General features: G+C 41.3%; 2 protein-coding genes across 3 annotated transcripts in view; one reads left to right on the top strand and one right to left on the bottom strand.

The window, feature by feature from the left end:
• Nucleotides 1-1,512, bottom strand: part of LOC311035482 (uncharacterized protein) — an 87,771-nt gene extending 86,259 nt beyond the window's left edge. Inside the window, exon 1 of the mRNA XM_084043720.1 lies at nt 1,373-1,512. Coding sequence (XP_083899846.1) covers nt 1,373-1,499 — 127 coding nt within the window. The 5' untranslated portion in view covers nt 1,500-1,512. The remainder of the gene's footprint in view (nt 1-1,372) is intronic.
• Nucleotides 1,513-2,170: 658 nt separating this feature from the next.
• Nucleotides 2,171-13,696, top strand: part of LOC311035487 (Fc receptor-like protein 5) — a 157,930-nt gene continuing 146,404 nt past the window's right edge. The window contains exons 1-11 of one of the 2 annotated variants that reach the window (XM_084043728.1): nt 2,171-2,270; nt 5,706-5,747; nt 6,801-6,968; nt 7,381-7,485; nt 7,896-8,156; nt 8,361-8,396; nt 9,332-9,493; nt 9,627-9,731; nt 9,830-10,084; nt 10,438-10,575; nt 11,183-13,441. In XM_084043728.1, coding sequence (XP_083899854.1) covers nt 2,240-2,270; nt 5,706-5,747; nt 6,801-6,968; nt 7,381-7,485; nt 7,896-8,156; nt 8,361-8,396; nt 9,332-9,493; nt 9,627-9,731; nt 9,830-10,084; nt 10,438-10,575; nt 11,183-11,238 — 1,359 coding nt within the window. In that variant the 5' untranslated portion in view covers nt 2,171-2,239 and the 3' untranslated portion in view covers nt 11,239-13,441. Of the gene's footprint in view, nt 2,271-5,705; nt 5,748-6,800; nt 6,969-7,380; nt 7,486-7,895; nt 8,157-8,360; nt 8,397-9,331; nt 9,494-9,626; nt 9,732-9,829; nt 10,085-10,437; nt 10,576-11,182; nt 13,442-13,696 lie in introns of those variants that run through there. The other variant, XM_084043727.1, reaches the window with a different exon arrangement.

Below are 13,696 nucleotides of genomic sequence, written 5' to 3'. Positions count from 1 at the left end.
TACCAAAAGTTAAAGTACTAAAATGTTTGAAAATAGCAGATCTACAAACTCACAAGGCGTTGCTGCTGTGAGCTTGTGGATCGGCTATTTAAAACAGGGCTAAAGTGGTTAGTGTATGTTTTATAATGACAATAATTTATATTTGCAAAGTAACTAGTAATTCAAGTTTTCAAATACGTATAGTGGAGTAAAAGTACAATATTTGCCTCTGAGATATAGTTGAGAAGAAGTAAAAGTATCAAACATTGGAAATACTCCAGTAAAGTAAGAAGTACCTCAAAATTGTACTTATAAGTAGGCTACAGTACTTGAGTAGATGGAGAGTGAGGTAATGTGAGACACAGGGTAAAGTGAGACACCCCCCTTATCACCTGACCACAACACCTATGTGGTCATATGACCATTAGATTTTGAAGCCCCTCCCATTTCCCACTTACCATGGAGGAGAGGACCTCATTGTGCTGTAGTAAGCATGTTTTTTTCACTAAAATATGTTTTTTGCATGTAAAAGTATTTTTTTGGGCTGTCAACATAATCAGCTGTTGTGTCAAAGAAAATTGATTCAGGTAGAAAAACGTATGTCATGCATGTTGATGAACTACAAACCTATACATCCATGTGATTAATGCTAATTGAAGATTAGCCAGAATTGCTAAAAGTGGTCCTTTTCACCAAAATGTGGCTGTGGGGTAAAGTGAGACAAATGGCTTGGGGTACAGTGGGAAACTGTCTCAAAGTTAAGTTTAGTACTTAAACATAGTTTAATCTAATATTGGTTTGATAATCCAATTGGTTTGATAATCTAATATTGGTTTGATTGGTTAAAACTGGTTTGTCTCGGTTGGGGTAAAGTGAGACACCTTCCAATTGTGTAGAGCAAAATGTGCTTAATGACCAATTGCCATGATTCTGTTACTAGTCTGACATTAGTTCTGGAATGTGTGGTTGTCAAGCTAGCTGTCGGTATTCTAACTGTTAGAACATGTGTTTTTATGGTAGTTTTAAACTGAAAAAAGTAAGTGGATCAGTTTACCCCATTGATTTTTCTGGTTTGTCTCGGTTTACCCCAGACCTGGGGTAAAGTGAGACACCAAAAAACTTTTTTTTAAACAATCATATTTTCACTGCCCTTTGTCTTGAATACATTCTGATAATTTCCATTGTTAGGAAACATCCCAAATGTATGGGAAATGTGAACATTTTACTGATATATCATTTTAGCTCACCTAGAGGGGAGAAAATGTAAAAAATGTCTCGCATTACCCCACTCTCCCCTACTTAGCTACTTTACACCACTCCATTACGTCATTAAAAATACCCCCTCCCAGTCCCCACCCCCCCCCCCCCACCGCTGGCTATAATTTTACGTTACCTGTCACAGGTGTGTTGTAGCAGCTGATCCATATTAGCAGGAAAATGTGGAAATAAATCCACATGGATGGTTTAACAGTACAAACACTGACTAGGAAGGAAAAACATGAAACCGAGTGAACCGCCATGATTCCCTGCTCCTTCGCCTGTTAATCCCAAAAAACAAGATGACAGTTTACTTTCGATTTCATCCATGGATTTGTACACGTAAACATATTGCCTATTAAAAGGTACGCCAGTAGAGGTCACTGTGGCTCTGCTGATTGATCATATTCACAAACGGAATACTGTAGCTTATTTACAATATCATTAATAACTGGTTGTCTGTTCATGTCATGATCTTATACGTGTTCATGTTGGGGCTGAGGATGTAAGGAGAAGGAATAATTTAATAATCTAAGTATTATTATTGTTGTTGTCTGTATCATTCAAGTTCAAATGTCTCACACACACACACACACGCGCGCGCGCGCACACACACACACACACACACACACACCTTCAGCCAGGTTGTGCACGTGACTTACACACATTAGTAGCTTTTCAGTGACATCCATCAAACAATAGGTTTTAATATAGGATGTGCTGTAATACTATACTGTAAACAGTGATTTACATCAAGAAGAAAGGTACACAGTAGTCTGCTGTAGTTGTGTGTGTGTGTGTGTGTGTGTGTGTGTGTGTGTGTGTGTGTGTGTGTGTGTGTGTGTGTGTGCGCGTGCGTGTGTGTGTGTGTGCGTGGGTGCGTGTGGCTAAGCATCTAACCAAAGGGGAAATGAGAACTTCAGCCAACAAGATGCAGAAGGGTATATGTCAAACCATATAGCTCTGACTCAGTCACTTTCAGTCAGTCGATCAGTTTGTCAAGATGAAATTGGCATCAACATATATACTAGCATGTGAGTACTTTATTTCAATCTTATTTTAGTTGACTTTAAGAGGGAATACTTGCTCTTTTCACTAACACTCTCCTTTGCACAAATGTCATTATTAACATCATTGTGCACAGGCTCATATGGGACCATTATCTAAAACACACAGGCTCATACGGGACCAGCAAATCTAAAATGTAACTGGGAGCTTATAATAATAATAATAATAATAATACATCAGACTTATATAGCGCTTTTCTAGTACCCGAAGTCGCTTTACAAAACAGCTTAAAAACAATTTTATTAGTAGAAAAGAAAACAAAAGAAAACATTGAAAGGTTAAAACAAAAGGCTAAGACTTGTCTTAGAGGACGAAAGTGAGGTTTGGTTAGGTCTGGGCAGGGAAAGCGAGTCTAAAGAGGTGGGTTTTGAGGGAGGCTTTGAATACGGCAAGAGTGGGGGCAGCTTTGATGTGGGGTGGGAGTGGATTCCAAAGGGTGGGGGCCGCAACTGAAAATGCCCTGTCACCCCAGGTGCGTTTTTTTATTTTTTTGGGGAAGTCCAGGAGGTTTGCGTCGCCAGACCTGAGGGAGCGGGAGGGTGAGTGGCGTTGGAGGAGGTCAGAGAGGTAGCGGGGCCAGGTTATTGAGGGCTTTTTAGGTGGTGATGAGTATTTTGAAATCAATTCTATGTTTTACTGGGAGCCAATGAAGGTCATGGAGTACTGGGGTGATGTGATCTCTGGATCTGGTTCTGGTGAGGAGGCGGGCAGCAGAGTTTTGGACATATTGAAGTTTTTTGATAGTTTTTGCAGTGGCACCGTAGAGGAGACTATTGCAGTAGTCGAGTCTGGAAGTGATGAATGCGTGGATGAGTGTTTCTGCAGCAGTTTGGGATAGAGTGGGACGGAGGCGGGCGATATTTCTGAGGTGGTAGAAGGCTGTTTTTGTGATGTGATTGACGTGGGATTGGAAGGAGAGGGTGGGATCCAGGATGACCCCAAGGTTTCGGACTTTGGTGGAGGGGGTGACAGTGCAGCCGTCGATATTGAGGGAGAAGTTATGAGTGGGGCGGGTGAGGGCATCTGGTCCGATGATGAGAATTTCTGATTTATTGCAGTTGAGTTTAAGGAAGTTTTTTTGCATGCAGGACTTTATGTCAGTCAAACAGGAGGTGAGGGTGGAGATGGTGGTGGCAGTGATGGTTTTGGAGGGGAGATAGAGCTGTGTGTAGTCCGCGTAGCAGTGGAAACTGAGGCCGTGGTGACGGAGGATTTGTCCGAGGTACAGAATAAACGGGAGGGGGCCAAGCACTGAGCCCTGGAGCTGGGCCTTGCAAGGCTTTAAGTCGTCAGTAAAATCTTAAAATGAATTCTGAAACTCACTGGCAGCCAGTGAAGGGAGGCCAGGACAGGTGTAATATAGATTTGGTCAATAATCTAGCTGCCAAATTATGCACAAGTTGGAGACAGGACACAGGAGTTAGCCTTTTTACTGAGCCCAGAATACAAGGAGTTGCAGTAATCTAGGTGTGAGGAAATGATCGCAGGAATTAGCTTTTCAATGTCTGGAAATGAAAGGAATTACTTAATTTTTGCAATATTTGAAAAAGCAAGACTGTACTACTTTTGTCACATTACCCAACAAATGACAGGTCAGAGTCGAGCCACACATCTAGATTATGAGCTGTACCCTATACATTGTTTGACAAGCTGCGAAGCTTTGACTGGATAGAGAGGGTGTAATTTGGGGGGCCAAATAGAAGGATCTCAGATTTTGCCTCCTTTAGCTGGAGGAAGTTCTGGGACATCTAGCACTTAATGTCTGAGAGACATGATGCGAGGGTCCGGGACATATTGCCTGAATCGTCATGTTTGAGCGGAATGTACAATTGAGAATTACCTGCATAATAGTGGAAATTGATGTTGTGCGGTTGTTGTCCGGGGGGTTTTATAAAATCCTTCAAATGTCCGGGGTTTTAAGAGCTTGGGTAGCGTGTACTGTATCTGTGTAGTGTTGTCATGTTTGCTTATTTATCGCAACTTCTGGACAAGATTTGGCTTGTTTTTCTGGCTTGTTTTTGGAGGTATGTTTCCTTATTTCTCTCACGAGACTTGGCAACACTGTTGACGTGTGCAGCTGACAGCAACGAGACACACACACACACACACACACACACACACACACACACACACACACACACACTGGACAGCACGTACATCGCACTGCCTGTCATCCATTGAAAAAACCTCGGACATCTACTGTACACTTCATGGAGTAAATTTGTTGTACCCAATTAAGGTAACCCTAACCCCCCAAAAAAGTTGGGGGACGCATGCACGCACGCTGCACGCACCAGGGGCGGAGTGTCAGGAGCGGAGCGTCAGGGGGGTTTGGAGGTACAGCCGCTCCCCGGCCCGGGACTCAAGGGTCCAGCCGTCAGATCACGATCACACAGACCTTTACTTGGTCGCACTTTGTGAGCCCATCCTCTCAGCATGTGGAGCAGCAGGCAGCGGGCCCATTTAAAGCATTATCATCATTTACCCCCTAAACTATCAACATTAGGTGGAGGGCCTATGCACATTTTCCAATTTACCTCCATTGACTCCAAATGTATTTTGCGTTCAATCGTCATCATCAATCATTTGTCAACAGTGTGTGAATGGGTACCTCTGGCTGCACGGTCAGTGTTGTCAAAGATGTAGGATATCAATCTAATCCTAAACGGAATCGCTCACTGGCTATATTTCTTTTTGATGAAAACGTGAAGACAGAAAAAAACAAGTGATGTCTGATTCAAATGAGGTGCAGATATATTTTTTTGCTCTCATCCTCCACTTGTTGTAACCTATGAGCCTGACGTTACAGTGATTAATCCATTCAACTAACGTTATCTTCATGGGCCAGGCAGCCACATTAACAGGTAGAATACAGTTTGTGTGAGAGAAAAAGCAGTAGCCGAGGCTTGTTAGACCTGCAGTTGCGGGGATGTGTTTGTTTGTTTTAAAGCAATGTAACGTCAAACTTTGATGGGCTATTATATCGCACCAGTGTATATCGTAGCCTGAAGCGCTGTCCCCAGCGTGATTTCCAACGGAGCAATCTTCTATTTTTTGGGGGGGGGGTCCCAGTCCGGTATTGACTTGTTCCGCCAGTGGCGCGCGCGTGCATGGGTTGTACTCTTTTTGGGAATTCAGAATATGGTCACTCTACAGTACTTTGAAAAGCACGGAAAGCAGACTTGGAAATCCTCAAAAATACTGTTAAAATGCAAAAAAGAGATCAGCTGATTAGACACAATATTTTCTAAGATTTTGGGCCAAAAAAAAGGCAACTTTGAAACATTCAGAGACATTATTGACGAATGACGAGGTAAAATGCTGGCTTCTCTCTCTCTCTCTCTCTCTCTCTCTCTCTCTCTCTCTCTCTCTCTCTCTCTCTCTCTCTCTCTCTCTCACAGTGGTCTATCTCCTCGCCTGCTGTGGACCTGCTCATTCAAAGGGTGAGACAACTACAACTTGAATGCATTGCATTATGGGTAGTGTGAGACAAACAATTGTTTAGAGATGTTTTCCAACCATCCTGTTAATAATACACATTAAATGTTCATTCAAATCTTCCCCTACCAATACGTCTGGGGCAGGCCTGGAATTTTGTCATTTTAGGCGCAAGGCCACTTGACACATTGGTGACCAAATGTCAGGGCATGCAGGCCATCAGTTAAAACAAGGATGCTTGTGTTCTAGATTAATTAATATAATAACCAATGTAATATACACAAAATAAACAAATGAATGCATACATACATACATACATACATACATACATACATACATACATACATACATACATACATACATGTTAAGGATTTTAAATGTAATACGGTATGTAGACTACCTGCAGTGAACTAAATTAATTATAGTATTTACAATCTGATCCATACATCTGACCAATCAAAGTTACTGGATTGTTTTAAAGATGGGGACTCAGGGGAGTTGAGAATTCAGAATCTCAACAAAAGACACTGGTGTCTACATGACAAGAAAGAGACACTGGTATCTACGTGACAAGAAAGAGACACTGGTGTCTACATGACAAGAAAGAGACACTGGTATCTACATGACAAGAAAGAGACACTGGTGTCTGCATATTGACAAGAGAGAGACACTGGTGTCTACATATTGATAAGAAAGAGACAGAGGAGAAAGTGGTACAGTCAGTTGGGGCATTATAAGGCCACTTTGGCCTCAGGGCATGACATTTTTTTGAGGGGCACAAGGCCAAACTGAGGGGCAATGATGGCCATGGCCTTGGTCTGGCCCTGGGCTTATAAAAACAATGTAGTTGCTAGCACACTAGCAACTCTGTATACATCCTCAACATATTTCCACAAACTACATAACGTTAGTCAGTCAGTTGGCAGACTGATGTTGTTCTGTTAATGTTGTTTGAAGTCTCTCTCTCTCTCTCTCTCTCTCTCTCTCTCTCTCTCTCTCTCTCTCTCTCTCTCTCTCTCTCTCTCTCTCTCTCGCTCTCTTGCTCTGTCTTCTTCCAGTGTCTCTCAGAGTCCATCCTGACAGATCACAGTTCTTTCCACGTGAGACCATCTCACTGAGCTGTGAGGAAGAAGGGAAGCATATTAAGGGGTGGTCTGTGAAAAGACATACCAGTGACAGTGTGAATGGAACCTGCAACAATGAATGGGGAACCAAAACCACTGAAGGTATGTACTGCATTAATTACTCATGCTCACACTTATGACTCTGAAGCTTTTTGCTTTTAGACTACTGTGACTTTCACTGGCATCACTTTAGTGACCTGCTAATGCAGACTGCCATTACAATGTGTTCACTGTGGTTATCTACTTATCTATCTATCCATCTATCCATCCATCCATCCATCCATCCATCCATCCATCCATCCATCCATCCATCCATCCATCCATCTATCTATCTATCTATCTATATAGGGCGGGTGTGTAGATAGATAGATAGATAGACAGATAGACAGATAGACAGATAGATAGATAGATAGATAGATAGATAGATAGATAGATAGATAGATAGATAGATAGATAGATAGATTGATGGCTTTTAACTGAAATGTCTCTTTCTTTTCATTGTGATTCTATGTAGGAGTGTCCTGCACCCTGGAAACTCTGTATCATTGGGACAGTGGACTTTATTGGTGTGAATCTGAGTCAGGAGAACCCAGCCGGTCCATCAACATTACAATCTCTGGTACAATCAATATACATAATTGCTTATTTTTATTATAGTTAAATTCAGTCGCCTTGGCAATTACAGCAGTCATAATAATAACACAAAACCGATAAACTGCAGATAAGAGAAATAGCCAGCCAGATAAAAAGGCTTCTGGCACAAAGGACTGACTGAGACCATCGGTTCTCTGTTGTGGGAGGTGAATCTGTGTATGTGACAGGTACTCAGCTGCCTCAATATTTCCTCCTGCAGGCGAGGGAGTGGATAGCCATGATAGCCACCAGCTTTATACCTACCTCCGCCACCTCCTACACTTTTTATAATTCATTTTGTTAGCACCAATGACAGGTGGTTCAGTCTGTTACTGATACAATGGCCTATGATCAGTATTATTATTATTATTATTATTAACCTGCTGTTGGTTCTAGATGGAGATGTGATCTTGGAGAGTCCTGTACTTCCTGTGACAGAGGGAAGTGATGTCACACTCCGCTGCCTGCCCAAAGACAAGACAACTGCTAAACCATCCTCTGACCTCCCAGCTGATTTCTATAAAGATGGATCCCTCATCAGGACTGGGTCTACAGGACAGATGACCATCCACAATGTCTCCAAGTCTGATGAAGGATCCTACAAGTGTCACATCTCTGACCTTGGAAAGTCACCAGAGAGCCGGATGGATATGAAAAGTGAGTCTGGAGTCTTTGTGAGATTATTTGACCATTATCAAAAAAATGTGGTGCTATACTTTAACCCCCCCCCCCCCTCTCGCTCTCTCTCTCTCTGTGTGTCTCTCTCTCTCTCTGTGTCTCTCTGTGTCTCTCTCTCTCTGTCTCTCTCTCTCTCTCTCTCTCTCTCTCTCTCTCTCTCTCTCTCTCTCTCTCTCTCCACAGTTTTTGACTGCTCTGGACCAGCTGGTGGCCCAGATGGTGAGACAACTTCAATGCAATGCATTATGGGTAGTGTGAGAGAAGCCGTCTGATTGTTTAGAGAAGTGTTCCGACCATCCAGTTCAGATCTCTTCCTCCCAATACGTCTAGGGACTTCTAAATACAATGTAGTTGCTAGAAAAGAAGTAAGAACAACCGCTAACAAACCTACACCCACTGCTTTGGGGAGGTCTGCCCATGGGAGCCCCCGTCACGTCAACGGTCCTCATAGTCCCACCCAAACTGGAATGTTAAAGTGCCACAAGGCACTCGTGCCGTGTGGAATTGAGCCCCCTAAAGCATCCCCGAGAAAGCCTTTAGGTAGCGAGTAGCCATGGTGAGCGGTGCGAAATCGACTTCAGCTGACTCAGCGACATTCGTGTTGCACACCATAGGCACAGAATTGTAAATCATCACATCCTCGTCAACGTGCAATGTGACGTGGAGCGTCCATGTCTGATGGATTGTCAGATCTGATTTATGGTTCCGGACAATTGTAGTTCGACCGATCGGCATGAAACTGTGCATGCATACTCTTTTTTTCTACTACTCCTACAGATGTTGTCCAACGCTCACACAAACCAGTGCACATTATCTCTGAGGTTATGTGATCAAGATGTGTTTGCGGGCCCTGGGTAGGAAACCCGGCCTGGCGGAGACCTGTGCTCCGAGGAGCACACTTTTCTAGTTTATTGTAATACTTTTATACTTTGACTTAGGTAAGATGCAGGATTATAATTGTTTTGCATTAATAATTTTACTTATGTCCAAAATATGAGTACTTCTTCCACTGTTGTGATCTCCACATAAAAAAGAAAACATAAAAAAGCAGCTCAGATAATTTCTTTCTTTCTCTGTCTTTCTTTTTCTTTCTTTCTTTCTTTCTTTCTTTCTTTCTTTCTTTCTTTCTTTCTTTCTTTGCTCCCTTCGTCCAGTGTCTCTGAGGGTCAATCCTGAAAGATCTCAGTTCTTTCAACGTGAGTCCGTCTCACTGAGCTGTGAGGAAGAAGACAACTCTATGGTGGGGTGGTCTGTGAAAAGAGAGACAAGTGGGAAGGTGACTGGAATATGCAGCAATGAATGGGGAACCAGCAACGGTATGTAGATAGATAGATGGATGGATGGATGGATGGATGGATGGATGGATGGATGGACGGATGGACGGATGGATGGATGGATGGATGGGTTTGAACTGAATTCCCTCTTTCTTTTCATTGTGATTCTGTGTAGGATCATCCTGTGTCATAGAGATCCTGTATCGTTGGGACAGTGGACTTTATTGGTGTCAGTCCAAGTCAGCAGAATGCAGCCAGTCCATCAACATTGCCATCTCTGGTACAATCAATATAATTACATAAATATAATTGATATATTGTAGTGGGTAGACAGACATGATTCTAGATGTTCATAACTCAACCTGCTGTTGGTTCTAGATGGAGATGTGATCCTGGAGAGTCCTGTGCTTCCTGTGATGGAAGGAGATAATGCTACACTCCGCTGCTTGTCCAAGACAACTGGTAAACCGACCTCTGACCTCCCAGCTGATTTCTATAAAGATGGATCCCTCATCAGGACTGGGTCTACAGGACAGATGACCATCCACCATGTCTCCAAGTCTGATGAAGGATTCTACAAGTGTCACATCTCTGACCTTGGAGAGTCACCAAAGAGCTGGATACATGTGAGAGGTGAGTCTTCAGCCTTTATTAAAAAAAATATTTGACCAATTATTATTATTAATTAACATGAAGGGTAAATGGTGCATTGATATGGCGCTTTTATCCAAAGCGCTTGCATAGATTGTGCATTACATTCACCCATTCTCATTTCTCACACACATTCATACACCGATGGTAGAGGAAACCATGCAAGGCACCAAGTCTTGCTCAAGGACACTTTGACACTAACTCTGGGGGAGCCCAGGATCGAACTGGAAAGCTTGCGGTTCCCATCCGGCCGCTCTACCGGCCACTCTATCCCTGAGCCACTGCCGCCCGATGAACCAGTGTTTGGATACTGACAGCCATTGTTCTCTTTATAGATTCTTCTTCCACCACCCCTTCAACCTCTGAGGCTGCAGCACCCTCCCTCATGTCTCTGATCATTAAGCTACTGGTGCTCATTCCTTACGTGGCTTCAACCTTCCTCTACATCTCCATAGTGAGAGCCAGAGCTAGAGGTGAAACAAACATGTTATACAAACACACACCTTAGCCTGTTTCCATCATAATGGTCCTTGCATACCGATAGGATTAGAGGTAAATGTACAGGGGCCATGTCCCTCCGACCATTACCATACGATCTCTACCTGTTATAATCTTTAAAATCTTGTGTTTATAATCCTATGAGCAAACATACTTGGTGAATACAGTGACTCTGATTCAGAAGCTAAATAAATATAAATGATAATTTGTGCCACACACATGTTAGCTTTTTTCACACAATAAATAGAAGATAAATTGAAGTTGAAGGATACATGACCACTGGTCTACTACTCGTCATCATGCTTCTACTCTTAGTAAGAATAAGTTGCAATTGTGTAGCCTACATTTAGAATTGGTTTAGTTAATTATCTGTTCATGTTCATTTTGAAATGTTTATTAGTAGAAAAGGTTCGGCTACCAAAACAGACAAAATAGCGTTTTATTATTATTATTATTAATTATTTAATTAATTCATTAGTTTGTTATTGTCATAACAACTTTCTTATTACTATGAATTCATCCCCTCTCTCTCTCTCTCTCTCTCTCTCTCTCTCTCTCTCTCTCTCTCTCTCTCTGCTGCAGCCAATGCGAGGAAGACAAGAGACATCAATGACGTCATCATGGAGGTAGCTGTGTAGCCAACCAATCAGAAGTGTTGATGGTGATAGTTCAGCACAGTATTGCCTGTCACACAGTGACACACACACACACACACACACACACACACACACACACACACACACACACACACACACACACACACACACACACACACACACACACAAACTACATTTCGGAGAAAAAGGGGTAAAACAATTGGCTTCTCCAAATACTAGATTAATTATATTGATGTCTGTAAATACAAAAGTAACCATATTGAGATGTGTTGACTTTCGTAATAATGTGTTAAATATCAGCAGTTTTCATTGTTAGGTGTGAGAATGGAAACAAGGAAGGAAGCTATACAGAACATTTACTTACACGTGTGCATGCACGTGTCAAAATATATAGAACTCTTTAAAGTTGTCATTGACCCCTCTATTTCTAATGTCTTCTACGTCTGTAATGGTGGAGATATTCATCATTATTATTCATTATAGGCCTAAGCTATTGTGAACATAATGTGCACACATTTAGATGTATATGTATGAATATAGATTTTAGTCATTTCACGTACAAGGAATAATTATAATTGATATCTATCCCTCAATCTATCATATACTATGACAATGACAATTATGTAAAATAGATAACAATTATGTAAAAACTTTATCTTTTTAGAAGAGGTTTTAGCTTGAAGTGGAACAAAAACCAGATGTAAGAAAACAGGAAGTCATGACAGGATGTTTATACATATCATCAAAACCACAGCAGCACATAAGGTGTGCTGTTGTGGTTTGTGTTGTGCTCAACACGACAAACACGACAAACTCAACACGACAAACACGTCAAATGACTTGAACTAAAAACAAACACAAGCAATATTAGAAAGAAGTGAAGTTATTATATCACCATTTTAAGCTTGATTGACTAGACAAATGCCTCTCTTTTCCATATGGTCTTTATAATCATGATTGGCAATCCAATAAATACACAGTATGAGAACACTGCTTTACAAAGTTCTTACTGACTAGTGGTGAGGTTGCACCATAATAATAATAATAATAATAATAATAATAATAATAATAATGTTGATGTTGCTAACTTTTACCAGGACATCAGGGAACCCCCTCCTCTTTATGATAAGTTCCATGGAATCTTTAATGACCACATTGAGGAAGGACCTTAGTTTAAAGCTGCAATGCATAAACCACATGTCCTACCCAGGATTTGAACCCAGATCTCCTCAATGACGGTGCAAATGTTTATCACTCATTCAAAATGGAATCACTGCTTGGCCAGGGAATGTTGTGGTTATGAGCTAAAGGCAGTACTACTTGTCAACCAGTAGGTGTCCGACTATAAACCAGGATCTAAATCTTTCAATGGAGTAGGGAGGTAAAAGTACAAAAGTATTGGTAACAAAATATACTTAAAGTACCAAAGTAAAAGTACCCATTATGTAGAACGTCCCAGTTCAAAATGTATAATTTTATTTTGAAAATAGCCGATCTACAAGCTTGTAGATCGGCAAATGGTCCAAAGGGCTGAAGTGATTAATGTATGTTTTGTGATAATAATCTGAATTTGCAAAGTAACTAAAGCTGTCAAATAATTGTAGTGGAGTAAAAGTACGATATTTGCCTCTGAGATGTAGTGGAGTGGAAGTAAAAGTACTGAACATTTTAAATACTCCAAGTATAAATACCTCAAAATTTTACTTTACACCACTGTGTGTGTGTGTGTGTGTGTAACTTGACCACGCAGAGAAGTGTGTCTCTACTACAGTATGTGGGCCCTGCGGCCACGGGCATTGCGATGTTGTCTTCCATTCCTCTGTTACCTGGGTCTACAAACAGTGGCTTGACGGCCAGATCATTTGTATATTCATTTGCCTATTATTTTTGTTGATTTATTGTTTGGGGTTTATTTCGGTTATTCTGTTATGTCCATGTCCTATGAAAACTCCAGATGCTGTCTATACAGCTGGTAATGTGCAGTGGTGGAAAAAGTACTCAGAATGTTTACTTAAAGGGATATTTCACTTTCAAAAAAACTTTTGGTGATTTTATCGTCTACTCAGGCTTTTGTGAGCCCCGCAGACAGTTTTAAAGTTGCTTGATTCAATATTTAGATATTAGATATTCATTTTATCAGACACGCCCCCTTCCTATACAAACCCATTGTAAATTCAAACTCCATTCTTAATATGTTAGATTCATCAAAAACACCCGTCCTTGGTTCTGGTGACTCATACCGCCCCCCTAATACGCGAGGGGGCCGTGTTTTTTTTTCAATAACTTTTTTCACTTATTTTTAATATTTTGTTTGGAAAATGAAAAAAATCAAATACAATAAAAAAAAATAATAAAATAAATGAAAAAAAAACTCGTAAAAACATGGCCCCCTCACGCATTAGGAGGGCAGGGTGAGTCACCAGAACCAAGGACGGGTGTTTTTGATGAATCTAACATGGTTAAAATGGAGTTTGAAGTT

The sequence above is a fragment of the Gymnoscopelus microlampas genome (genome assembly GCF_963454915.1).
Source record: "Gymnoscopelus microlampas genome assembly, chromosome: 19".
Lineage (NCBI taxonomy): Eukaryota > Metazoa > Chordata > Actinopteri > Myctophiformes > Myctophidae > Gymnoscopelus > Gymnoscopelus microlampas.
The sequence above is the reverse complement of the archived record's forward strand: the minus strand, read 5'-3'. Positions and strand labels throughout refer to the sequence as shown.